The sequence below is a fragment of the Oenanthe melanoleuca genome, chromosome 9 (assembly GCF_029582105.1).
Source record: "Oenanthe melanoleuca isolate GR-GAL-2019-014 chromosome 9, OMel1.0, whole genome shotgun sequence".
NCBI lineage: Eukaryota > Metazoa > Chordata > Aves > Passeriformes > Muscicapidae > Oenanthe > Oenanthe melanoleuca.
The window spans coordinates 1,469,359-1,497,208 of NC_079343.1; the positions used below are offsets into that span (position 1 = coordinate 1,469,359).

At 46.3% G+C, this 27,850-nt stretch overlaps 1 protein-coding gene across 3 annotated transcripts in view; it reads right to left on the minus strand.

Annotated features, from left to right (window-relative positions):
- Positions 1-15,721: 15,721 nt before the first annotated feature.
- The window catches only part of ST6GAL1 (ST6 beta-galactoside alpha-2,6-sialyltransferase 1), a 44,873-nt gene continuing 32,744 nt past the window's right edge, over positions 15,722-27,850 (minus strand). For all 3 annotated transcript variants that reach the window (XM_056498600.1, XM_056498598.1, XM_056498601.1), the window contains 4 exons: positions 25,478-25,575; positions 20,566-20,667; positions 19,252-19,426; positions 15,722-17,179 (listed from right to left, as the gene is read on the minus strand). In XM_056498600.1, the coding sequence (XP_056354575.1) occupies positions 16,938-17,179; positions 19,252-19,426; positions 20,566-20,667; positions 25,478-25,575 (617 nt within the window). In that variant the 3' untranslated portion in view covers positions 15,722-16,937. The remainder of the gene's footprint in view (positions 17,180-19,251; positions 19,427-20,565; positions 20,668-25,477; positions 25,576-27,850) is intronic.

Consider the following 27,850-nt stretch of genomic DNA (forward strand, 5'->3'; position numbering starts at 1 on the left):
GATAAAAATGTCTGTTTTCAACACAAATTGTTGGTTTCTGTCCCATTAACCCACCTGAGAGCAGCTGGTAACTGCCCTGCTTGGAAACATGCAGGATGTTGTGGCTGTAAATAAAAATATCCTCCTGTGGTACCTCACCAGCCTTTCTCCTGAACAACTCACTGCTACAGCCCTCACACAATTCTCAAATTTGGCACCCAAGAGACAGGAGCTGCCCTTGACTCGTGCTGCCCAACAGTTCCTTTGGGATGCTCTGGCCAATTTGATGAATAATGTGATTCAGGTGACACCAATTTGATTAAAAACATACAGAAAAGGCTATGCACAAACAAAACAACAAAACCCCCCAGATTTCAATTTACACTTCCAAAGTGAGAGCAAAATTCTCCTCCTTGAAAAAGAGGTACAGCTCCCTTTTTTTTTTCAATGAGTGTACAGCTCTGTACTTTCTGAGATTTCTGAGCAGCTTGTAATTTCATTTCAGCAGGTAGATTTGCTTCTGCAATGGCTGTCATTAAAAGAGGTGATAATTTCATAACCATTTACCTGGATTTTTTTTAAAACAAAGCACTGTAGCTGTGTAACCAGAAGTATCCCAGGGGGTTCAGCAAGCACCCAAGCCTTCCCTTACATGTTTTTCAGCACCTTCAATATATGAAAAATTAGTTAAATGACCAAAATTCATCCCTAGCACTGCTTTGCATCCCTTTGTTTTGTGATAAGGAAAAGCTATTTGGCTTTGAATGAGGGCATTTCACTGCATGCAGACCAACCCCCAGTGAACCCCTGGGATATCCCAAGAGAGACTTTGCAGAGTTTTCAGATGCAGACCCAAGAACTGGGTTTAGAGTGAAGCAAAACTGATACCAGAAAGGAAATTGCCATTAAACAGCTCCAAGCAGCCCCACTTCCTTTGGAGCTCTCCCTTCCTAGCACTGGGCAGCAGTAGCAGAGGATGGTTGCAGCACAGCCAGCACTCTCAGGGAGGAGGGAGCCTTGGGACACAGCAGATGCCACCTCCCAGAGGCACAGACCCCCCAGCACTGATGAGAGAAAAAGCTTTCAAGAACTCTTGCCTTTTATATCTGGGTTGTGTTTCTTCCAGGAAGAAACAGGAAAAGTCTCTTCAGGCAATGGGAGTTTCAGATCCAGAGTGTGAAACTTAATTTTAAGCAAATCAGTTCTCAGTCACCCTCAGCCTCACCTTGAATTGAACATAAATGCCAGCTTAGCTTTAAAAGGCCCAGGCCCCAGATTAGAGGCAGAACAAGCACAAGTCCTGCAGGAGAAGGAGGAACACCCACTGGGGCTGCAGGGAGCTAAATCCCAAGGAAATCTGGGGTTCCTGGCCATGTGCAAGAGGGGGCAGCCAGCACTCATTCTGGAGTTACCTTGACAGGTTTTGGCCAGGACAACACCCAGAAAGGTAGGAACTGACACACATTAATTTTACATAGCACAGTACCAGGGGAGAATTAAACTTAGTGTGATTAACATTCACTGATTTTGTCTTCTGCAAGGGCTTTTTTCTCCCCAAAGCCTTAGAGAATATTGCCCAAAAAGTGATGCTCTTGGGCCACACCACTGACAACTGAAATAACATCCAGCCTCAGAAAATGTTTTCAAGTTTATTGGGTTTTCCCATCAAACTAAAAGCAAGTTCAGTAACAGATGAACAAATCACAGCAGGATGACAGCAGTACTTTAAGCAGCCCATAAAGGATTGTGCAACACTTTCATGTTTTGGCAACCCAAGTAGAGAGAATATACCAGGCAGCCTCTTTCCTTTTCCTGATTCCTTGATTCTCTTGTTTCCAGTGAACACCAGCAAGTCCTGCAGGTAGGGCCAGCTGAATTTGCAGCCTGTGAACAACTTTTGCAGAGCACCTTTCATTTCCCCCCACAGGTTTTCTTGCAGGACTTTCAGCACCTTTTCTTAGCAGGAGAGAGGAGGCAGCATCCAATTCTCCAGCTCTAGATCATCACACATGTGCTTGCACATAATTTACTTCAGAATCTCTTACCAGTTTTACTTGGCCAGAAGGCTGGAAGGCAGCACCCAGCTAAGAGTGAACCCCATCTCCTGCAAACAGTTCAAGTTATCAGCTGTGATTTAAACATAAAAGGACTATTTAAACATAAAACAAAAGGATAGTTTAAAAGGACTGGTTTAAACATAAAAGCAGCAGTGTTGGGACTGTCAGTGAAATCAAAGATGATTCAGACTGAGAGTTTTTCCAGGGGCTTCCAAGATATTTCCAATTAGAAGTGGAGCAAAGAGTGTCTTCCAGTAAGTTCTTAATTACAGTGGTGGCATTAATTGTAACATTACAATGTTTGCTCCTCAGCAGAGAGAGAGGCTGTTTCCAACAAGGGAAAAAGGAATGATGAGGCAATATTAGGCCATCAAATTCCTTTACTTAAAAGCTGCTTCTGCTTGGGAGAGAAGAACCACTCTGGAGAGCACAGGGACACGGGGAAATCAATTGGAGTTAACTTAGGGGTGTGGATTTAAAGTTAATTGGTTGATCTGCATTAAGTTGCTTTGATTCTGAGTTAGTGGTCCTTACTCTACTTCCAGATATAATTAATCTGAAGTACCTGATACACTGTTTGAAATCCATGTCCACAGGAGGGTTTAACCAATTTAAATTATCTGGGGTTTTTAAAGTGTTAATTCAGCACAACTTTCCACACCCTCACACAGCCAGAACTCCTCCAAAGGGCAAACACAGGGGTCTCAGCAGAGTCAGTCCCTGCTGATGCCACCACCTGGCCCTGACCTTCCACTCTTTAACCTGCAAGGTGCAGCACAGCTCCAGACTTCTGGAAGGCACAAATATCTCCTGCCATCCCTTCCCCTGCTCCCCAGGAGGTGAACACCACTGCAGTGCTTGGGTTTAGTCCCCCAGCAGAGGCAGGGCTGCAGCAGTCTGGAGGCAGGATTGCTGTGAGCAGAGAGCTCCTTCCAAGCACATCCCACCCCAAAACCATCCCAGGCTGGGGAGGAGCCACAGGGCTGCCCCAGACCCTGGGGACGGACACACCAGCTCACAAAGGTTTTTATGAGGCACTGATGCCTTAGGATTTTAGCTTTTATATTTTTCAAATCTGGTACTGCTTTAGTGTGTGACTCCAAATAGAGTGCGAGATACTGTCTTCACACTTTGGTCAGACACAACAATCCCTCCAGAACTGAGAGCTAAGGGCAGACTTCACTGCCTCATACCTGAAAAGTATAAAAATAGTGAATCAGGAAGGAGCAAACTGGGGGTAAATGACTTCATTACCTGAAGCTGTAATTGGAGGATTAACCCCTGATATGTAAAATAGACCAAACTTATATCTGTCTGAAAAACTCATGACCATTGTCCATTCTGGGTGCAGCCTCTGAGGCTCCTGACTGCCCCAGGTGTATCTATTGAAGGCCTTTAATAAATCCCCACTTTATTCTCTTAACCTTGTCTAGGTACCACCCCAAGCATCACCTCCAGCTGCACACACCTGAGCTGGCTTTGAAAGCCCTGGCAGACTGGAGCCTGTCCCCAGGACAGTCACAGGAGAGGTTTCCAGGGCTGGCAGCACACCAGAGAGCAGAGGAGTCCTAGAGGTGGCAGATGGTGGCCATGGGCTCTGCCTGCTTTGGGGTCCCAGCCAAAAGGCAGCTGAGGAATGGACTCACCTGTCTGACAGCACAGAGCAGCTTCCCATAGGAATAGACAATGATGGCAAAGGGGATCACAAGGCAAAAGATGAAAAGACAGATGATGTAGGAGGCATTGTTGGCATCCTTGGAATGCCAGTTCACAGAGCAGGTTATCCCTGGTCCTTCTGGCCCATAGCTGCTCTTAACCTTGTCCAGCCTCTGATCTAGGGAGCCCCAAGGCATCAGCACTAGCACTGATTTGCTGGTAGCCACAAGACAGCCTGATCTGGCTGCAGCACTCTCAGCCACAGCTACAATCAGAGATGGAAACAAAGCCAAAGACCCTGACAAGCTCACAGGAGGCCTCTCAGCACATTTGCCATGCCCCACCTGGTGCTGCTCACATTTCTCACTGCCTGCAGTCCCACAGCAGCCAGCCTCACACTCCACAGACATGTTTTCATCAAATAAATCAAAGCCTGCTGCTCACACCTAATGAACCTTTGCACAGTACCTCCCACAGATGAGATTTAAAAAGCCTGGAGTGCTTTTTGAGGGCAAAGATGCTGAAAAAAGCTCCACTGATGACTGTTCATGAACCCTTTAGATCACCCTTATGATCTAAATGTAGTCAAAATGCACTAAGTGCCAGCCACAAATACTTCCAGCAGAAGTTGCTGTGATCCAAGAAGAAAAACATCCTTTCAAAGGAGACATGGGAGGAATGATTAGAGAGGATCCTATTCCACTTGCTCTAAATTAGCAACCAACACAGTTACACTGCCCAAACTGATGAACAATGGAGAAGGAATTTCAGCATCTATTTAAGGAAAGATGGAAAATAAAAGAAGATGATTAAAGTCAAAGTGCACACAACTCTGTTCCATCACAAGAACTGGAAACAGATTTGTACTGGCATTATTTCACCATTTATCTGCCTTTACTTTGTTGAACTGCCTGGGTTTAACAATTCATTCCCATCAGATTGGAATTTGAGGAAACACAGGGTAAAGATGCTACCTTGTCCATCCACATAACCCAAATACAGGCAATAATTTGAGGTGTTATTGCACAGTGTCTTCTATAACAACCTCAGAGAGCACTGTTTGTTCCTTTGTCTTTATTTCTGCCCATTGATGCTTAATCCTCACTACAGAGGGTTTGCCTCCAGAAAGAAACCTCTACATGTGCACTACTGAGCAGAAGAGGGATTTAATTCTCCCCTTGTGCTCCAAAACAATGAATCCAGTCAGGCTGCAAGTTTTTCAGCATAACACAAGCCAGGTAGGGAACTACTGCAGACTGAGTGGGTCAGGTATGAAAACTGCCAAAATAAGTTTTCATTGGTGAGGATGTATGTGGTCTCCTAAATTTTTAGGAGCAGGGCAGCTGGAGAAGATCTTCACTCAGCAGCCTAGTTTTCACAAGGTACAGATTTTGGGGTCTCTGACCCCAGCCCCACACATCCATGCAGATACAAGCCTTTATTTGAAGTATTTTGAACAGTTCCCTCAGCATCAGTGTGGTCAGTCCAGGCTGAGAAGCTGCATTAAGTCTGCAGGATTTACCCTCTCTAGTGAGCTGTGCATTTGAGGATAATAAATTAAAGACATGGGCTCCTGGCAAGTCTCCCTGAGTGAAGTTCTCAGGCTTGCTCTACAGAAAAAGTCCCTCTGGGCCTTTGAAGAGCCAACCAGTCTATAAATAGCCCATGAGAAACATCTTACAAGATTAAAATTAGCATGAAAAATACTGAGGTCTCAAGTGTCTCAGAAAAAAAATAAAAATAAAGAAAAGAAAAAGGCAGAAATAAAAAAAGCTCTTTGGTGGAAGCCCAGGAGTGACCTCTGTACATGCAGTCCATGGAGAGCCCTTCCCCAGCAGGGCTCTGCTCCCCAAAAAGGGCTTTTCTCCCCAGCACACCCTGCCAGGGCACCACAGGCACCAGCACACGATGCCCAGCTCAGCTGGCACAGTCCAGAGACCCCTGGGATCCAGGGAACAGTGGGCACTCTCCAGTCACAGCAGGGTTTTAAACCCCAGCATCAGTTATGGTTTTTACCTTGAAAGAGGAAACTATATCTTACAAATAAGGGAGAGGAAAACAAAGGAAAAAACCCAACATGGCTGACTTATAAATATAGGAAATAAAAAAAATGTTCCCTTCCATCCAAAAGGATGATGAAAGGATAAAAATATGTTTATGGAATAAAGGAAGACTGATTAGCAGCACAAAGAGCTTCATTCAATCTTAATTCTACATGTTGGGGTTTTTAATATAATTTGCCTAAAACCCCCCAGCACTTTGCATTAAAAACCAGACAATGACACAGTGGTAAATCAATGAGAATAAGATTAATCAGACAGGCTTTCCAGTGCTAAAAGACCCTCAGCTGAGTCTGAAACTGCTGATGGATCCAGGAGCCCTGGCTCCTGGTTTGGTCTGATTGGAGCTGTCAGGAAGCAGCTCAGTGGCATTAACCATTCCCTGTCCCTGGAGAGGGGCACTTGTTTCACACTTCTCTCCATGCTCAGCACTGCATTTCCAAGGCCCACTCACCAGGAAATGCCTCCCCCTCTGAATTTTCCATCTGACCCCAGAGGAGAGGTTCAGCCCCACGCTGCACTGGGAAGTGCTCAATGAACCTGGGAGGTCACAGGCACGTCCAGCAAACAGGGATCTGTGTTTCCAAGAAAAGGGAGGGCGTGTTTAGTTTAGTTGCACTTCTCTGAATTTGTTTTCAGATAAGAATAAAATAATTAAGACAGGGGGGACAGCAGAAATCCATCTAGACCTGCTGGAAGTGAGCAGGCAAGTGAGGGTTACAGGAATGAAAGTGCCTGGCCAGGCTGTGCTTCTCTTGAGTGCAACCCAAACCCACCAAACCTAAAACCCCCACTCAGAGTTCTGACCTGCCCCCTCTGCCAAGGCACAGGTTTATTTACAGAATAACTCAGATCCAGGCAGGTGGCCCTGCAGCTTCCCCAACATCTGGCTCTTAAGGAGCAGCTCCCCAGGTCAGGGGCAGCTCTGCCTCTGGGTGAGGTGCAGCCATGCAGTGGGATGCCCTCCCTGCAGTTCAGGGATTTGAGCTGGTGCCTTTTCACTGGTGACCCAAATGCACAGCAGGTCCTCGTGCTGATGCCCTCCAGAAATCCACTGACTGATCATGACAGTTCTCTGTCTTGGCAGACAATCCCAAAGCAAATGCCATCTCCCACATTTCAGGCAGAGGATTTCCCTGCAGGCTTCCTCAGGATGATTGGTTCTGACTCCCCTCTACTCCCACAGGGATTCTCACCACTCCACAAAGTTTGGACTGTGCACACTGCAGATTTCATTGTGGTGGAAATTAAAAAAAATAATAATTTAAAAAACCCCTTTTTTTCATTTTCCAGCACCTACATCTTTTAGGAACCCTTTAAACAGCCTTTTCTATTTTGAATAACAAAGAGCCAAGCATTTGTGTTTTTTCTTTTTCACCAGGGAAGAGTGATCTTATGCAACCCAGTTAAACAAACACTTCTTTGGCAGGTTGCTGTTGGTCTGCAAATGGGAGCACTAATGCCTTCAGCAATCCCCATCCTGAGCAGTGCAGCAGGGAGAAAGGCAAGGTGAATTTGAAAGGGTCAGAGGGGGAAAGTGAGGGGGAGAAGCCCTGGGGGCTTTTCCCACTTGCACACTGTAAAACTCCTGGGAGTAAATCAGCCCTCACACTCCCCTTTTGCCTTCCCAAACACCCAGCCTGTTTCAATGCAGCCCTCACAAAGCTGAGCCCCAGAGAGACACCTCAGATGTGTCACCTCTTCCCTTCAGCAAATTTCAGCCTAAGACTGGTGCACTGCTCACTGCTGCTCGTCCCAGCAAAGAGCAATACTGGGTAAATTCATTTGTAATTGGAAGGGTGACTCAGAGCTGAACAGAGGCATTTAGTTCTGGGAGGATAAATATTAACAACTCTGGCTTCCAGGAAGTATGTCAGAAAATTATAATTAGAAAAAAAATTACAATTGCTGTTCCAAGGTGATGCTAAGTTGCTTCACCTGAGGAAACTATCAGGCTCCAGGTATTTTTCCTCAAAAAATTCAGGTTTTTATACTCATTTTAAATACTTAATTCCTTAGCTTTGTAATGAGATGGGTGCAAGTTTTTGTATCACATACCAAAGGCTGTTTTAATTTATGTGTGTATTTTACTGTGGAAAGTATCTACTGCATTTGGAGGGAGGAGGTGATTTTATCATATTTGATACATTCAGGCCTTTTTTTTTTTTTTTTTTTCCTGAATTCTTTTCTTCCAGCCAGATATCTAAAAGAATCAGATTACCAGTCTTGAGAGAGAAACTGAGGAACAGCTGTGGCAGCAGACATTGGAAAGCTGGATTTAGACTACACTAGTGGCTTTAACAATCTCAAACACTAAAAAACCAAAGAGAAGGCACTGACCAAGCTATGACAACCTGAATGGACTGGAAGCACTGGCCTTGGGAACTCAATTAAGGCAGGCAAAATTCATTAACAGCAGTTGAATGAAAGAAACTCATTTTCACTTACACATGGCCTTTAGCTGAAGTGTGAAGATCCCCACTGGTTATACCTGCTCACATTTTGAAGTGTGTGTAAATGCCTTCACTACCCACATTCCAACCTGTGCCCCATCCTCAAAACTGTTGGGAATCCTGAATACTGGGTTCAGTAGAAAAGCCAGGAATGCCCCACACTGCCAATCTTGCTCAAAACACCCACCCCTGCTCCACCCTGCAGTTTGTGCTGCTTCCCCTGATGCCTGCACACACACATCTCATCAGCCAGCAGAGTCCCAGAGTGCACAGACAGCCCAAACCCCACCGGGCAGCACAGCTCTGGCCAGGTGAGAAGGAGCCCAGCATTCCAGCACAAAGCTCCCCAGGGAGTTCTGGCTGCTCCCACCAGTCACCCAAGGGGAGATGCTCCAGGTTCTGCAGCAGGCAAGGACTTGTTCACTTCTGCAAATGTAAAGTTGCTGTAGCATTGTGGGATTTCTTACAGGTGCCTGTGAATTTGCTTCAGTAAAGGAGCTTAAAATGTTAATAATGCAGCAAAATCACATTGGCTCAGGACACTCCAAGGGTGAAGGTGCCTGTCAAGTACTTTGTATATTAGATAGGTTACTGCTAAGGTTGGTTTGGGCTTTTGTTTTGTTTATTGAATAGAATTTCCTGAAACTGATTGCACAGCTCTTCCCATTCTCACCCAACATGCCATTTCCTGCTTACTTTCCCTGATGATTACTAAGTTTTTGTAATTGTTTGATCATGAACAAGTGCCAAGTGCTGCTCTTGGTAGAATAATCACCTTCTGACTTCAAAAGGGCTGTTTTTAAGAGCTGTGTTCTTGGAAATACTGCACTCAGTTCTGCCAGATCACTATCTTTATGAATCAAAGCAAGAGGTACATTAGCAAATAAACAGAGAGAAAATTTTTAACTTGACCAGGTCAGAGAGATGTCACTGACTTTAGGTGTTTTCCTAAGCCCTGCAATTCTCAGGCTTGCGCTGAGCACTCACTGGAGGCTCAGCCCTGCTTGAAAGGAAAATATAAAGAGTTTCTGGCATTTGCTGATCCACAGAAGAGCTTTGAAGTGCAACTTCATCACAACTGAAACCTCAAGCAAGATACCCAGGTGTTCCCAAGGGCTTTGGAGAGTTTGGAGGGATTAAGCTAAGCTTTGCAGAACTAGGATTTTGTAACAAAATGCTTGGCACAAAAACAGCTGTGTTCACCTCCATATGGTTTGTACCAGAGATGCAAAAAATCTGCCCTTCAAGTGTCCTTGTGCTGAAAGCAGTGTGGTGCTCAGCTCCCTTACACTTGCTGTACAATACTGGTATCTCCTCCTTAGTTCTGTAAAATTCCTTTATGGTTGCATCCCTCTGCTCACCTTCAATAAGCTTCTTGCTGCATTCCACCCTCAGCTTCAGCTGCTTCAGCAAACCACAATGCTCAAGTTTTCTGTTTTTATTGTTTTTCCTAAGCAGCTCCCCTGTAAGAAGCCCCCCACACATCCATACAGTGCCAGCTGGGCACAGTGGGGAATTGAAGTGTGCTGACAAATTTCACTTTGCAATAAACAAAGCATGACTTCAGGTGATGGGGTAGCTCAGCTGCTTTTAATCTGTGTATCAGCTTTCCCAAAGATGCTTTACTGCTTACACTGGCAGATTAGTGAATAAAAGCATCCATGTAATGCTGAGGCTATGGAAATATCAAGCACAGCTCCAGAGGAACCATCTGCTCCCAAGGATGGATGGACAGAGAACAGGGATGGGATTAGAGCACAGGTATATACACAGCTTTCAGAAAGGAGAAGCACACAGGTTTCATAAAGGAGAAACCCACACCCATCACTGCCCCTTCCAGCTCTTTGGAGACTTTCTGGGGCAGGGGAAGGTGCAGGGGGACTCAGCTCCTCCATGGAGCAGGAATCCCTGGGTGCCAGCCTGCCCATTGACACCTGGGGTGACAGGGCTGGAGAGAAGGGAGGGAGCAGGGGGCAACACAAGCTTTGCTTTAATATTATTAATAGTTATTCAAGAGAACTGAAAATTAACTGAGCTTGAAGCTATTTCCTGCACTGTTCATTTTATGGCAAACAGTGATAAAAATAGCTGATTTCTTGACACACCACTTCCTTGTTCACACATATCACCAGGGCTACTCATTTGCTATTTTTCCATTCTCTACCACCTATGACAATGCTGCATTATAGCACCATCTTTCTATTTCTTTATTAACTAAAATGTAAAGTTAAACTGGAGTAATTCAGAATTCCTTCAGGGCACAGGTTTGGGTGTCTACAAGCAGGAAGGAGTTAGGAGCCAGTGACAAGAGCTGGGTGAAATTTCACCATGAAACCTGGAGCAGCACAGCCTCACCAAAGCCCAGCTCCCAGCCCCAGGTGTCCCTGCATACCCCAGACCCACTCACACTCACTTATTCTGCCCTTGTTTGCTTTACACATGTCAAGAATTGAGATCTGGAGAGCTCCCCTTCCTTCCTTGTAGGACACAGCCAGGGAGGAGATGGTTTTATTGCTCTGTCACCCAAGGAAAGTTTTTGAGTTCCAGAGTAGTGAGAAACACAGAGGTTGGCACTGCTGCAGTTTAGGTTTGCCTAGAGCACCCCCAGCTCACCCAGTGTCCCAGCAGTGAAAAGTCAATCCAACAATGGCTGTGTGGGCTCAGTTTATGAAAATACACCCATTTTATGGCTCTTTTTTTCGCATCCCTCACCAGTAGAGGCAGTCAGATGGTGGAATGCAAAGCAGCCACTGCCAGCTAGAGCTGTCACCTCCCTCTGGTCATAGAATGACCCAGAGCAGGAGGCACTGTGTCCACCCTGGGCCACAGGGACACCTCAGACCTGCACAGGAGCTCAGAGGCAACAGCTCAGCTGAGATGTGAGCTCAAAGACAGCTCAGCCTACAAAGCTGATTGAGCAAGGCTGGAGTGGTTTTGAAATGATGGGCATTTACAGCACTCCACACATCTGGCACCTCTGGAGCCCAGCTGGACACAGGGAGCTCAGGCTGCTGCTAGGATACACAATTCACCCACACAATTATCTCATGCCAAAGCCAAATCTCCATCTCATTGTCCCAGTCACTCACCAATCTCCCTACAAAAACAAGGTCTAGAACTGGAAGCAGGAAAGAAAAACAAATAAGAGACTGCATATCTCATTTATGCAAATTAGAATTCTTATCAAAAATAAGAAAAGAGTTATTCTAACCTATGGGTCACAATTAGCCTGGTCAAACTCAAATTATCTGCCATGACAGTTCAACAAGATTAAGTTGCTTCTTGTAAAAACTGCTTTGAGCATCTCAGGTCTAACAAAACAATTTTTCTTTGTTGTTTCCCTTAAATTCTTTGGCTTCAGTCCCAGTTCACATATACCATACAAACAGCTTTAAACTGGCACTTGGGACAAGACAGCACCTTCCAAATTCCCCAGAACTCTGCTCCCCTAGCAAGAAGCTGTTCTGCCCTTTGCCCCAGGCACTGGAGTTCCAGCCTTAACCATTTGCTCAGCCTTCTTCCTAAATGCCAGTGCAAATGCCCCCTCCCACACATTCTCTTAAGAAATGTATGTCTTAATGTATCTTTGGCAAACCAAGAAAGAATCAAATAGGATAATGTCTCTTATGAAGATACCCATGGAAAAAACAGGCAACTAAGAGAGGAGCCAGGTTCTCAATTCATGAAAATGATTTACAGCTTCCTTGATGGTAGGATACTTCAGTGACTTATCCCAGTTAAAGATCAGCTTCAGCCATTTTACGTGGTAATGCAACAATTTGGCATTTCTGAATGAGTGTGGAACACTCAGCTGAGCAGGAGAAATCTAAGGAAGCTCCCCCTTGTATACTGGTTAAAATTAGTGTTTATGTAACACTTGAGGCACCACAAATAATAGTGATTTGGTAATACATAAACTACACACTGAGCATGCAATTCAGTTTTCCTGTTTTTATGCTGCTGGATATCCCTGAAACAGGCTTTTAATGAAATGCAGCCTACTTTCACACATATTAGTGATTTTTACTTTCTTTTGGGAAATGAGTGCTACAAATGCTGGTACCAGTTCCACCATCCAGGGCCCTGCATTTAATTTAACTATTACAGAAAGACTCAGCTAGTCCCCATTTTGACGAGTTATGTTTATAACTGGGCCCAGGGCATTTCAGCATCACCAGAGAGGTACAAGGTAAGCACCTATGGAGGGCTCTGTGTGAACTACAAGGGGTAGAACAGGTGAAAACACACAGCAGAGCTGTCCTGCAGCAGGATTAGCAAAGATTTGGCTGATTTGATCCCCTTGTTACAAAGACCCTTTTGTCCCAGGTTAGAACAGTGCTGGCCCATGGAAGCACCTCGCTGTTGTTTTTGTAAAACATGCCAGGGCCAGGCAGGAAAAACACTGCAAGGTATTTGCAGGAATGGAAATAAAGACATTCCAAGTTGGTTTTGTTCCCATTAGCACGGCTTTCCATGCACACTGACATCCAAAACCAGCAGCACACTCAGACCTGGATGGAAACAGCAAGCCAAGCTCACTGGGGTTTGGGAAGTGTCTGTGTCTGCTCCAAGAGACCCAACTTCTGCCAGAAGTCACTCACTTCTAACCAAACCAAACCACTTCCAGTCCACTCCCTCTGCTCCTGCCCTTCTCTGGCTTTAAGAGACTTACTTGGAACAAATGGCACTGAACAAACACTTTTTCAATCCATCTCTCATGCCAGATATTCCCTGCTCATATTCCATTCTGCTTTTGCAAATATCCATGTATCTTCCTAAAACATATCTTGAACCGAGGAGCTTTTAATTCTTTTCTAATACTCATTGCTTAAATATTCCCCCTAAGTCTTCTCCATTGTACACTGAACACGAGCTAGAGGTCGAGCACTGAGCTTCAAGTCCACCTGTCTGTCAAAAGATCCAGCTAAAATTAACTGCTCTCTTAATCACATGAGAAGCTACAAGCTGTGACCAAATGAACACACAGTGCAAATTCTTGCAAACCGTGGAGACCCAAACTTCTGCAGAGGTGACATCCTGGAGGATAACGAGCAGCAGGAGCCACCTACCTACAGAGGGAAGTATTCCACAGGAAATACTTGTGTGAAAGATGAGAGGTGCCAAGGCTGGCCCCTAGAAGGGCTCCTTTCAGTGGAGACACTGAAGGGTGCTGTGTTTGCAACCCTCCAGAGCAATCCCTGGAAGAAGCCTTGCACACCACTGCCAAAACAGCACAGAAGTTGGGCATGACATGAGCATTATCAATCCCAAGAGACACCAGAACCCCGTCCTGTGTACTGAAGCCATTTTCCACACCTTTCACAAGAAAAGGCTGTTCAGCAGCTCACTGAGTTCAGGTCCAAAAGAGAAGCAGCTGTTTGCTTAGAGCTGAGACCTTCATCTGCACTTCCAAAACCAAGCTAGAAGTAAGCACATCTTCTTCCTTGCAGGTTCTATCTTCAAACAGGAGTCCTGACCTGCAGCTCCTTCTGGAGTGAGGCACAAAGCCACTGGGTCTCAGCTTGCTCCCAGCATTTCCCAGGAGCTCAGGAGGTGCAGGTGGTGCCTGGCTGAACACAGTGACACCAGGCAACCCCACAAACTTCAACTTTCACCTCTCTTATAAATGCACAGGGACAGGATAGCCATGCACACCCATTATCTGCTCCAAAATGAAGCCTGATGCTTCCACACTGTGCCTTGTATCATCACCTGATGCAAGGGCTGCAGCTCCCCTGCCAGGTTGATACAATTCACAAGTGAAATCAAACACCCACAGCTCTGGGCAGGAGTGTCAGACTTCACAGAGCCGAGGAGGATGAGCCATCGTGCCTGTACCCACACCTTCAGCTGCCTGCATGCACAGAAACAAAGGCTGGGGCAGCTGGCGTTTCTTTTCAGGGAGTGCCAGCATGTATCTTTTTAACCATCGCTGCAGATTTTCCGGTGTGTTGTCAGATCAGTTCCCACTCACCCACTCCATTCTTCTTAGGGCACCTAGTAGGATGGGTGTGTTGACTCAGGTGTTCACAGTTTGAATTTCTGGGACTTCTTCCTCCTTTTCTTTAGTGAAAGCAAACCACAAAAACCCACAGGCAGCTTTGTCAGCCCAGACAATTAAACATCTTTAATGACAACGATGTCCAGTGTTCCCCTGCCAGTAACATACTGTCATCCCTTCTACATCACCCAAATTCTTCCTTGTCCAACCATGAACTGCTGGCACTTCCCTCCTTGGTGCCATTTACCTCCCCTGAGCTCTGGTCTGACCAGATAACCTCTTCCCATCCCTGTCCATGGCTCTCTAAAATGCAAAGCCACAGAGGAGTAAAAACAGGCTCCAGCTGGAAATGTTTTCCAGCTTTCCCATGTAATTACAGAGCATCCTTCCCAGTACTTAGTCCTTCAGTGGCTAACTGGAAAGGGTAGGGTTGCCCTTTTCCCCTTTCTACATGGACAGAAAGCTGTTCGCTCTGGAGGTGGTAAGGACTGCAGGAGGACAAGATTTTTGTTATAATCTAGCCACTACTGCCAACTAACTTACACCTGGCTCTTCTAAATGCCAGATTTGTCATCACTTGCACTTTTATATTAGATTTTGATCTAGGCAGAGAAAAAAAAGGAAAAAAAAGGGTTATCACTAGCTTATTTTAAGCTCTTTCATAATTCCTGTAAAACTCTGTTTAGACTGTAAATGAATCACAAGTTGGATGTAGCTAAAACTGTTAGTATAACATTTGAAATTGCATGCTCAGTGCAAGACTATTGCCCCTAAGTAGTCGAGGGTTCTGAGAGATCTGGGGAAGCTGCTTGAAATTTTGTCTCTTTGCAGGGGCCCTGCAGGGGAGCAGGTGGGTTTGGGACCCCAGGTGAGCAGCAGGCAGACTGTGCTGGCTTCCCAGAAGCCACATCCCATCCATCCATTACACATCCAGGGAGGATGGCTGGGCTGGTCTCCACACTGGGGGAGTTGGTGGAAAACAGTGTTATGAGAATTAACTGATGAAGCAGCCTAAGAAAAAAATCAGAAGCTATTTGAATCTTAATTAAACAGTCAGAAGGCAAATTGCTGTGGCAGATACCTCCTTGATCCAAGCAACAGAGAGGTAGGGCTGTAAAAACCCAAGAGTGGAGATGGGGGAAGGATTACTGTGGCTCTCCCAAGCAACCCCCCATGGCTTTTCCTCTGCATGCTCCCTCCTCCCCAGCAGTGAGGAGGAATGCTTTCCAAGCTGCCTCCACTGCATTCCTGTCCTACTGGAACATGGTGCTCCTGGGCAGCAGTGCAAGGACCTGGACCTTTTACCTGTACATAATTTGTAAACACTGACAGATCCAATCCACCCCAAGAGCTGGGAGCGCAGAAAAGCAGCCCCAGGCTGGAGGAGCAGCAGGGCAAGAGCTGAGGGCTCTCTGGAGTGAGCAGGGAGCAGCTGTGCCTGCAGTGGTGCAAGGCTGATACAAACCCCCAGGGCTAGGGAGACAAGACATTTACCATTCACCACAGCCAGACCAATGGCTTCACAGGATTTATTCAAAACAGGAGAAAGTTTTCTTTACAGACCTGATGAAACACCCAAGTACAGAAGACAGGGAAGGTGTTCTCACCAACACACAGAGATGGCAGGGCTACCACTCCCACCATGCTGCCACAGGAATCCCTGGGGCAAGAAGAAGCTCTGCCCTTCTCAGCTCTGCCTGTGTTTCAGCACAAGAATCAGAACATGCTCTCCCTCCCCACCACTCACGAAGCATGGAAGTGGCAGACCTGCTCCCCACCTATGCAGAAAAGCACACAGCAGTCGAGAGATCCCCTCTGTCAGCTTGCAGAGGGCTGGAACTCATCTAGCAGCAGCTCTGTGGTGCTTGTGTTAATGGGTACAGAAAGTAATTCATCAACAGTTGCAAAGGCAGAGCAGCAGAGAGTTGGAAAAAGGCACCGACTTCCAATGAGTTCTCCCACTTATGTCTTGGAGCATCTTCCCAAAACCTTTCTGATAATAAGGGTTCTTCTGTACCAAACCCAGCACTGTACTGGAAAAGTAAATGATCACTAAAATTTATTTTAAATTATTTTTTTTAAAAAAGCAAAAAGATTAAAAAGTCTTGCAAGATTCACTGAATTATTAATTGCTTTCCTCTTCCTTTGCCAAAAATGTCACCTGAGTGGTTTTGGAAGTCTTACAATTTGGAAGTTCACAGATTGTTTATAAAATCAAATATTTTGGACTAGAAGTTTAGCTTATCATTACACAGCTTGACAGCATTTCCATAAATTAGCCCTACTCTGAAGAGCTCCTGATTATGGGAACAAATTTTAAATGATTTTTCATGGTTTTTTCCAATGGCCCAGGTTTTTGGTTGTCACAACCCCTTGGAAGCAAACATAACTATTTTCACTGAATGATCCTGACTTGTGCAATCTCTGCTTAGAGAGCCTCTCCTGTGCCTCTCCTACACCACCATGGGCTGAGATGAAGCCAGAGGTATCCACGTGCTGCAGGAGCCTGGCTCCACTGGGAGTCCATTTATTGCAGTGACTCATGCAGGTCAGTGGCTGTACCACAGCGAGCCTTACAGCTCAGAGTTGGGCAACAAAGTCCTAAGAGCAAGCCTTGCTACATGGAAGAGCTGTCAAATCACACCAGTGCTTAGACCTAACAAATCTGACAACCCTGATTAAAAAAGTGCTTTGAAAATCGAGGAGAAGTAAACCCGGTGAAACCAATCTGCTAGCACTGCACTCGTCGGAAGCCAGGCAGGGTGACCTTCCCGTGGCTGTAGATGTCCTCATCCGTGCCCTGGTTCATGTGCTTCACCAGGTTCTTCTCAAACAGGAGGGGGTGGTAAGCTCCCATGGTGCAGGCGTGGTCGTGGAACTTCTGGTAGTAGTGGCAGATGTCCGTCTGCCGCTTGGAAGGGAGAAACTCGTACACGTCCACTTGGTCACACAGCGTCATCATCAGCACGATGCCTGCGGGGCAGACAGCACACACCCGTCACACACAGCACCACACAGCCCAGAGGGACAGGCAGCTCCAGGGGCAAGGGGTTCCTTTATTAACACTCACACACACAGCACCAAACAGCCCAGAGCGACAGGCAGCTCCAGGGGCAAGGGGTTCCTTTATTAACACTCACACACACAGCACCAAACAGCCCAGAGGGACAGGCAGCTCCAGGGGCAAGGGGTTCCTTTATTAACACTCACACACACAGCACCAAACAGCCCAGAGGGACAGGCAGCTCCAGGGGCAAGGGGTTCCTTTATTAACACTCACACACACAGCACCACACAGCCCAGAGGGACAGGCAGCTCCAGGGGCAAGGGGTTCCTTTATTAACACTCACAGCAGAGGGGAGAAAACAAGCCAGGCCTGACATGGCTCTTCTCTGAAGCCCTCCCTTGCAAAGTGTGATTTCAGCTACACTGACAGCCATGCCAAAAGGACAATCTTTATGAGTGCTACCATTATCTGTGACCTCCATGGAAAATTGGGTGTCTGCCAAGCGTGCACTGCATTAGCTGATCTGAACAGCCCATCTCGAACCTGCCTGCATAAGCAGAGATAAGACCTTTGCATTTGTCCCAGCTGCCTCCTGTGAGTGCAGGGATCATGAAAGGGACTGTGCTGGGAGATGCTCAAGGAGACTGAGCAGCCTCTGCTCTTCAGGCTCCCCGGAGCAGAGCAGTGCTGCCCTCCTGTGTCTCTCACCCGAGGACATCACACCAGTCAGTGCTGGGCACAGCTGGATCAGATGGAAGCCAGAGTTACCTACAGGCTACTTTTCTTCTAAGTGCAAGAAATAGCAAGATATACCAGAGAAACTGAATCAATGTGTAACATCACAGAAAATTCATGCAGGATCTGAGACATCAGGGACCATGCACAACCTGAGGAACTGGAAGACATTAAAAGAACCTAAAGTATATTTTTAATATGTTTTCATCTATCTTTTCAAATGAAAAATTTTGATCACACTCAGGCCTTCCAGGGAACACAGAGCTGGAAACTGGAACTCATCTATGCCCTTAAATTTGGCAAGGTGACTTGTTTTACAAAGCAAAAAGCAAGGTGACTTGGCCTGAAGTTAATCCCCAGAGGAACTGCTGCCTGATGCGTGTGTCTTCAAGCCCATAACACCAGTTAACAGCTCTGCTGCTGAAGTCAGTGACTGTGCTGCTACACAGCTGCTCTACAAATACCTAAGAAATGTTTTAATAGGTGCTTGGCCTGGCAAAAACATGAAGCAATTCTGTTTACTCAGAGACAGAAAGCACCTCTGCCCCAGCAGTGATGGAACAGAGGTGGCAGCAGACAAAGGGAGGAAGCACAGCAGTTGGACAGTCCATGGCAAACAAGACTCTACAGCTATGCTGTGATTTCAAACACATGGCAGCTCCCTAGAGGTTCACCCCTTTTTATTCAGCTGGTCATTAGGCTGCTCTCCACTAAGCAGGAAAACTTTTGCAACAGCAGAATGTAAAAAGGAGGTTTTTTTCTCCTTTGCTGAGGAGGGCATATCACTGACCTTGTCAGGGCAACTATTCACTCTGACCTTCCACAGGCCCTCAGTAAGTCTTTATATATACACACACATATATTTATATATAAATAGCATATGGAAAAGAAACAGGCACGCCCTTAGAACTCATTTACAGTAATTAATTTACAGATTTATTTGCCTGACCAGATCTGAGCCTGGAAGGAGACACATCCTTCCTCTCACACCCTGTGGGAACTGCTCTGGCACTAGAAGCTACAAATCCTAGAGACTGCCCCAGTGTTGCAGTCTGCTCTCCTGTTTCCACCTGGAACTGGGCCATGTTTGTGACTGCTGTTTCTGAGGAGTGCTGCAAACCACTTACTTTAATGCAACTGAGCTGCTGCTCTGAAGACAGGAAGCTTAAATTTTGGCACAAGACAAACACTGTAAAAACAACTCTGATAAGCACCATAAATTTGTAGCTGTCTTTGAAAAAAGGCATCTTGGAGAGTTCCTGCCTGCAAACTGAACCAGAAGTTTAGAGGGCAATCATCTTACCAAGCATTCCTGATGACGGTGGGTTAGGCTGAATATGCTCCAGAGAATTCTCCTGCAGAATATCCCAGAGCTGCCACTGCATTTTGGGATTCAGGATATAGAAGGGCTGCTCTGGATGTGTTCTACGATACGCCTTATAGCTTTCAAAAAAGTTGTAATCTGGTTTTCTGTACCACTGCAAAACAGAAACAGGAGGTCAGATTCCTTATTTCTGGCCCACTTTACTGTAAGCAACAGAAAACAAGGATAAGTGAACATGCTGCTACACACCCTCACTCACCCTGTCCCCTTGGGTCACTGTGGTGAGATGACTCAGTAAACAGAGAAGGGAAACCCCAAATCTCAATGAAGGACCCTTGAATGGGATCAGCACCTTTTGTAATTTCATTCTGCATTCCCCAACAGCAGACAATGTTGAGAACTCTGCCTTAAAAACTCCAGACCCAGATTCTTCTCCACATTGCAATACCAAGCACCCTGTTCTGCAGGCAGCTGATTGGCATCCTTAAATTTCCCCTTTAAGTAAAAACGTAGAAATGGTTTAAATTTTCGTAAAATCATTTTGAGATTTTTTTTACCCCTGTGCTGTAAATATCCCATTCTGGTTTTACTGACTCCTAAACACACTATCCATAGCCCCCTATGCCTCCTGGAGCCAAGGGACCAGCCACAGAAACAAACATCAGTGAGAAAATAGGAAATGCAGGCCAAACAAAGGAGTGCAAAGACCTCTCAGTTACAGCCAGAGCTTAAAATAAAAGTAAAGAATGGACTATTCACTCCTACCTGCTTCCACTGTGAGCCTCCAGAGCTCATCACATATCAAACCACGCTCTTTTGTACTCAAAATCAAAAGTGAATTGCTAGAGGGATTGCACACCCACATATGAAAGCTGACACAGATCTTCAGAGGGTTTCCCAATCCATTCATAATGAATCAGGTATATCCCATGGCTGACTGGTGCTTGAAATATCCAAGCATCAACCATCAGCAAATCTTAGATTAAGTGTCTGAGAGAGGAAACCACCCTGTGATGGGACCTCCTCCCTGCACCATCAGCCCTTGGGAAAGCAAAGGTGGTGGCCTATTATCCTTGGCCTGAGACCTTCACAGGGATCAGAAGCAGGCAAGTGTTTTCTTAGGAGCACTCATCCATGGGATACTCCTGGAAGTACACACTAATATATCCATAATAACAAAAAGGCAAAAAAGAATGGCCTTAGAATGAGTGATTGCCCACATCAGGAGGAAGTGGTTTAACAGAAGCACTTCAAAGCATGTCAATCTGATTTTATTTAGAAACTCAGCCTTACCTCATGAATTTCTGCATGATATGGTGCTGGATCCCAGACAATCAAGATTCCAGTGTTATATAGTGGTTCCCTCAGGAACTGTTGCTCTTCGACAGTTACAAGCTTGGAAAACAACAACAGATACAATGACATGCAGTATGCTACCAGAATTAGCAGGCAGCCAAGCAATAAAACACACCTGGAAAGAGCCAGAGCCACCCCACTGCTGGTTCCTGAGCATGGCCCACTGTGTGCAGCAAGGACACAGCCCCAGCAGTGCCCTTCCAAAGCCCAAGCCAGTCCTGCCTTGCAGCAAAGGACTTTGTGGAGAGTCACAAGAAAAGCTGCCATGCTGCTTTACAAGGCTTTCCACCCATCTCCAGGGACACACTAAGGACAGGACCCACAGAGTGGCCCAGCCTGTGGGAGATCCCATCACTACAACACCAGAACCAGGAGGGAACACCAGCTGCTGCCAGCAGTCACCAGGACAGTCCAAGCAGAGCCTGCTGCAAACACACTGTTGGTTTTATCAAGTATCTCATTTAGCTCAAAAGGTGGGTGGTTTCTCCTCAGCAACAGGAACCCTGGCAGCCAGTGCTCAGCCTGCTATGGGACCATCAGTGTAAGAGATGAGAGACACCAGCATCCCCAGACAATCCTGCCTCATGCCAAGCCCCCATCACCTCTGCAGAGTAGGGAGGGGACAGCTCAGGCAGGGAAGGTTTGAATCTCCTGAGTGCAGCCATGAGAAGGAAAACTTCAAAGAGAATTCTCTCTATACTCTAGACATAACCAGCACTGCTTGGGACACCCAAGGGTAACCCAGGTCTGCAGCAGAAAGAAAACAATCTTAATCAATCAATCTTCTGTCCTCCCTACCCAAAGCCGTAACCTGTAGAGGCACAGCTCTACATTGTAATCATAAAACATAATCATAAAAAGCAGCTTCCATTTGTCCTGATTTTCTCCAGAGATCTAATTATGAGCTACACAATTAGTCCTTGAGCATCCTGGCTGCCTCTGCAGCCAGCTGCCTGCATGGCTGTCCCCACAACCAGAGCACAAGGACCAGCCCAGATGGGAATTATTCCAAAAGCAAAAAGAGTTTCCTCACATCTGCTCTTAACTCTATGGGATTAGGCCTTGGCCTTGACCAGGTGCACTGCCTGGTTTCATTTCCTTACAGCAGCTGAAGTATCTAGGCCACTGATAGCTGGAGAGTGCCGTGCTGCAGGTGTGAGTATCTGCCTGCAGCCTGGGGACACCAGAGACAGAGAGGGGCACAGCAGCTGGCACCAGCCATCCCCTCAGCTGGGCAGGAGTGGGATGGAGCCTGCAAAGGGCAGGGAGATGGCAAGGAGCACGTGCATTTCATTTTCATGTCTCATTGTCTCTATAGCCATGCAAGCTGGCAGAAGCTGTGACAGGCACAAAAAGCAAAGGGACAGGAAAGCAGGTGGGGAGCACCTCCACAGCCACTGTTTCCTCTGCCCTCCCACACACTGGAGCTGGCTCTTGGCACTCCTGGTCTGCTAGACATCAGTCACTTAACCTGCCTGCTAAAGGAATCTGGCTCCCCATCTACCTTTAGTGTCCATTTGTTGTTTAACAGCGACTGATTCTAAGTAGCAAAATTAATTTAAATTACTACATGACTGATTTGTCTTGCCTAGATTTTTGATCCTAATTAGTTAATTGATCTATTGGTTGTCTGATTTCTTCTTTAGCCAGTTCAATGTGTAACAATATCTTGTTAATACAGCCCCTACCCTCTTAGTACATTTATTTGCCATATCACAATGATTTCCTTCTTTCCAGCAGTCAACGTCCTGTAATCTAAACATGCTCTCTTTCCCACCACAGCCTTCCTCCATTTCACTGATGTGCTATCTCCTTTCTCTTCCTCCCTGCAGACTGCTAGTGCCAATAACAGCAAAGGCAGCCAAAGCAGAGAGTGCTGTCTGTGACAGCAAGAAGGCAGCCCAGGAGAATGGAAACAAGGGCTGGGAGGAACAAGGTACTCCGGTCCTTGGTCAGCTCTGCAAAAAGGAGCTGTGTCCTCCAGCATGACACTGGCACTCCCCTCACACGTATTTCAGCTCTTGTTTTTGCAAGATGTGACTGCTTTCCCAGGGCAAATCAATGCCTTGTGTCAGACTGCAGGAAAACATGCCATTAAAAAAGCAGCAGTACTGATGAACCAGTCAAGGCCTGAGCAAATAAATGAGGCAACATTAAATAAATTATTTAGAACAATGACCAAGCTTGTGGACCTACAAGCATATCCTCAGATCTGGAGGTTCTAAATTTCTTACCTTCCTGTCAGCACCAACCCATTAATCTTTCTCTATGCACACAGATGCACAAGATACTCCACTCTACAGTTTAACTATCAACCCCCATGTATGTCCTAGAGACTGGCCAGCAAATTACAGAAAAGTATCTTAAAACCATTAAGAAACTTTTGGCCACTGGCCATGTGTGCCAGGGATATTACTCAATACAGACTAGCTTTGACAGATCAGATTCAGGAGATCTCATTTCCGTCACTTTGGCAGTGGACTGAGGATTGATCAGCAGTAAGAATCAAAATAAAAGCAGCCAAGCCCCAAACCCATTCCTTTTCCCAGTTATAACATAAGAAAAGCCAGCTCAGAACATGAACAAATCACAGCTTGTCCAGTACCTGTTGCCTGTAAGAGCTCTGGGCAAGGCAAGATAAGGCACAGCTCCTGCAGTGAGCTGAAAAGAGAATGTGATCAGGCCACCCCACTAACAAGAAGGTTTAAATGATGTCACCAAGACTAGAATAGCACTGGGCCATTCAAAGTGCAAATAAAAACATGTAAGAAAACCAATGGTCTTCCAATCCAATGGTGTCTGAAGTTAACAGGGACTGCAGTCAGAGCTGCTCAGTTTAGAAACCCCAGATGAGAGACTCCTGCACCACACACATGGAAAGCATCATTTTCCCTGGTCAGCAGCCAGATCAACACTGCCTTTTGAGTTACCTTTAGCCTCTAAAAACTATTGTTCAGCAATATTGCTCTCCCTGTAACTGAAGTTTTCCAAGCTGGTGTCTCCATTCAGAGGGAACATCACCCATGACTGCAGGCTGATCTGCATGGAGAACAGAAGCACTCTAATGACATGGCTGTAACTACACTTGGTCCAGAGTAGGAGGAGAGCTGTATCACAGCTGTACAACCACACAGTTGCCCTCCTTCCTGTGCAGATAACACTGATAGCACACAGGTCATGCACATATTTTCTCTTCTTATCACTGTAAGCTTGACCATGAGCACATCCTCCAGAGAAAGTTTGCTTAAGTGTTAACAGCTATTTGACATCAGAAAAATACACAGAGACGGGAAAGATTAAAAAAAAGAAAGATGTCAAACAGGGCACAGAAGTCAGCACCCAGATCTGTCTGCTCAAACCAGACTGGTTCAGAAAAGACAAACTGTGACCCTTCTGACTGGGGGTTTAATGCAGGGGAATTGAGATGTAACAAGCAACAGCAAAGAGCAAGTGAAGAGTGACCCAAGAGCAGAAAGAGTTAGCAAAAGCATCCACACAAGCAAGAATATCCTCTAAAAGACACACAAAATGAACTAGGCAAACTGGTTTCACATTAACTCCATGTCTTCTTGCATTTGAAGAGGATGGTCAAGCTCCTGTTGGTGTTCTGAGAAACTCTAAACCTCATTACACAGCAGCATCCATGCACTCCTCACACAGGGGGAGGTGAGAAAACTCCAGGCATACAAATCTTAGCTTTGGGGTAAGGAAATTAAACACCCTTCTTGGTTCAGGATTACAAAAGCTACACTTCAGTCACTCATCTCTCCCTCTGTCAGTTCCTCAGCCTTCATGTGCCTACAACCTCTTCCTCCTCCTCTTGTGGGGCGAGGAGATTCTTGTCCTTGGTGCTGCAATGCTGCACCAGATCTTTTAACCAAATGACTCCTGGCCTATCTGGTCCTCCTCCATTCTCTCACCAGCACATCCCACTGTGATTTCCTCTTTTCTCTGCATGTCTACAGCTGAAGATTTCTCCCTACAAAGAGGACAACCATGAAGGGTAACAGGTCTGTGGAGGAAAGGTACCTACAAAAGCAAGGGTTTAACTCTATTGCTGGACAAGTGGCAGACTGACTCTGCCAATGCACTGACACGTGGTTCTAACCCTGGAGAGTTTGCTTCATAGCCTACTGCTGGCCAAAGGGAATCAGCAAAGGGACACCTGGGTATCTACAAAGAGCTCCCAGAAGCAGGGAAGATTTAACTCTGTAAGCAAGGCCTTGCATTAAAGGCACTTTTTGCCATGCTCTGCAATGAGGTCCTGGAACCACCAGAGCCCATCCCTCTCCTGGCTGTGCACAGGCTACAGCTTTAAAGCTTTTGTCAAGTGCCTTCAGCCATGTAGCAGCCCTGGTTAATGTGTTACCTACAGAGTCTGCAGCATTGCTGGGCAATAAAGAAACACTGTTCCTTTATTAAAAGCCAAATAAATGTTCTCCATTCTTCACACCCATCTCTGGGGCAGGTACAACTCATCTCTTGGCACACCTCTCCCTGCAGACCTGCACTGCCTGAGCTGTGGTGCTGCTCTTGCCTCTCCCTCCAAAGGCACAGCAGCATGGAGCTTGCCTTCCTGTGCCCACACAGAGCCTTTGAGGAAAGACAAAACACAGATTACCTTGTGCCTGCTGTAAATCACAAGCAGGCTACTGCAAGTTTGCAAATGCATGCCATTGTCACTCCAGTCACCTCAGATTCACCAACTGTCCCCATTCCAAGGAGAGACATCCCCATCCTGCAGCTATGTGCTAGGGACAGGAGAACTCAGATGGACAGCCCTGTTCCTCCCAGCTCCCAGACAGCTCTGCCATGCTTGGCCTGCTTGGTGCACACTCCTCAGACCTACCTGAGAGTTCACAAGACGAATTGTTGTCTTCTGCCCCACATCATCCTGGAAGCCCCTGACAGGAGCTCCGTTGAACCTCAAGACGGCGTCGTGGCTGTCTGAAAGGCAAACAGAGGGAAAACCTGTGAGCCAGTAACTGGGTGTGAGTGCTACCAGAAACAAGTGACTTATTCACCTGCACTTCTGACAGAATCTGACTAATCCCTGCCTTTCAACCTAACATCTAGAAGCAGCAATTCAGATTCTTTGGATGAAGGTGTGGCTCAAACTTCATGATCAATCTACTCTTTAAAGCTACAACCCACGGCCAGGTTGAGAGCACAACCCCAGCATTTGCTCTCCCTCTTGCTCCTTCCAAACACTTTAAACACTTTACCAGGAGATAGACCAATGCACAATTAATTTACCACATGGCTGGCTGCAAAGTAAGAAACTAGGAAATAGTAGAAAGCCAGCATCCTCTCTTCCAGCCTGGAAGTTGACCAGCCCTAGAAATATGTACACCAACCACAGTGGAAAGCCAAGCTGACCTCAGCCTGCCAGCCTGCCTCCCACAGAAACAAACCCACTGCTGTGCCTTCAACAGACACATCTTTTTACATTCCCTGGGATTCACTGCATTTTCCTCTGCTGGCATCATCTCTGAAGATAGCACAGCACTCCTCCAGCACCCTCCTCTGCCTTGGCACAGCCATCCAGGCACTGTAACATCCTGGAGTCAGGCTGCTGCTGGGACACGCAGGGCAGTTGTGCTTGTCACCCTGGCTTCTCCCTGCCTTGGGGCTGCATTTGGGTAAGAAACCTTCCCTGTGATCAGAGGGACTGAGTTAGAGAAGCAGGGTCATCTTTCCTGCATTCCCACTGCAACACACAGCACCTGCAGTCAGGGTCTGTGGGAATTTGCAAGTTCCAGGGCAAAAGGACCCACCTTCCAGAACTGGGTCTTTACGAGACAATTTTTTTGAAAAATGGGAGTGTTCTAACAGTCAATGCTGGCAGATCAAAAATTGATTTCTATTTTATTCTCCTAGACAAGTGGGGCTTCCTAAGTGCCCTTCCAAAGCCCTAGCCAAAACTAAGACAGGTGATGTTTCTGCAAAGAAGTGTCTCCATGCTGAGAAGTGGCTCTGCTGCTAGCACTACAGACCCTGCTCCACATCCTACCTTGCACTAATGCAAGCCAGGGCTATGCTTTCCCCATATATAACTTCAGCCAGACAGCCAACCATTAATATGCCCTAAGTCTGAACATCAAAAGGGTGTTTAGTTACTCAGGCAGAGCAGCTGGCTCTGTCTCCAGGTGGTCGTGCTACACTCAGTATCTCTCACATCAGATTTTTCAGTGGCAATTTATAACCTTCAGTAATACCAAGAGCCCAGTAAAAGGTGATTGTTTACAACCCTGTGCTGCTCTGCCAGCCTCCCTTACTTGACCTAATTGTTCATTTGACATCTTAACATGATTAATAGAACAAATATTTCATTGAATAATAGCTCAGCAATCCATTGTGCTCATTTACACAAATACTTCATTTTAAGCTTGTAAGATTTAGTACCTTTTCAACAACTTCCTCCAATACCACCATGACATTTCCTGGATGGAAAAAGTGGGAAGAAGCTCAGAGATACACGGAATGCTCCTGAATCCCTAATACTCACCCTGCCCACCTCAAGGCTGCAGGTGCTCAAACTCTGCAGAAGCACTAGCAGAGTTAATTGCTTGAGCAGAAAGGTGAAAGTTTGTGACCCAGGCAGGAGAAACACAGGGAAGGGACACCAGCAGGGGTTAATGGCATTTGGGCACCCTACACAATGACCTCCCCAGCATCCATCTCCTGTGATCTGGAATAAAGCAGTGCTTCAGTGTGGGGAGGGCTCACAGAGTGTCTGTGGGAGCAACAAAAGGGCCTGGCCTGTCTGATGTCTGTGCCAGAGCCAAAGCACAGCCCATCCCACTTGGCTGCTTCCACAGCCAATCCAGAGGTGCAGGGACTGCATTCCAACACTCCAGAACATCACCTCCCACTCCTGTGAGGGTCTCCTTCCAGAAGAGCAAGCACTGGCTGCAATGCTGGAGCCTATCACAGACACCCTGGGCACAAGGCAGCTGAGCTAGGGAGGCTGCTCAACAGAAGGTCACTTCTGTGCACTTCTTTAGCTCTGAACTCCAAGAGACACCCAAACAAGCTGATACAGTACTTGAAGGAAAAGTAAGAACTGGCTTCCCAAGTCTTGAGCCATCTCACTTGAAACACTCCTAAGAGGCAGAAACAATTACATCAACCAACTTCCACCAGCAATTTGTGACAGGAGGCAATTCTGCTCTTCATTGCATATTTCATAGCATTTTGACACACTTCCAACTGCTCAGCC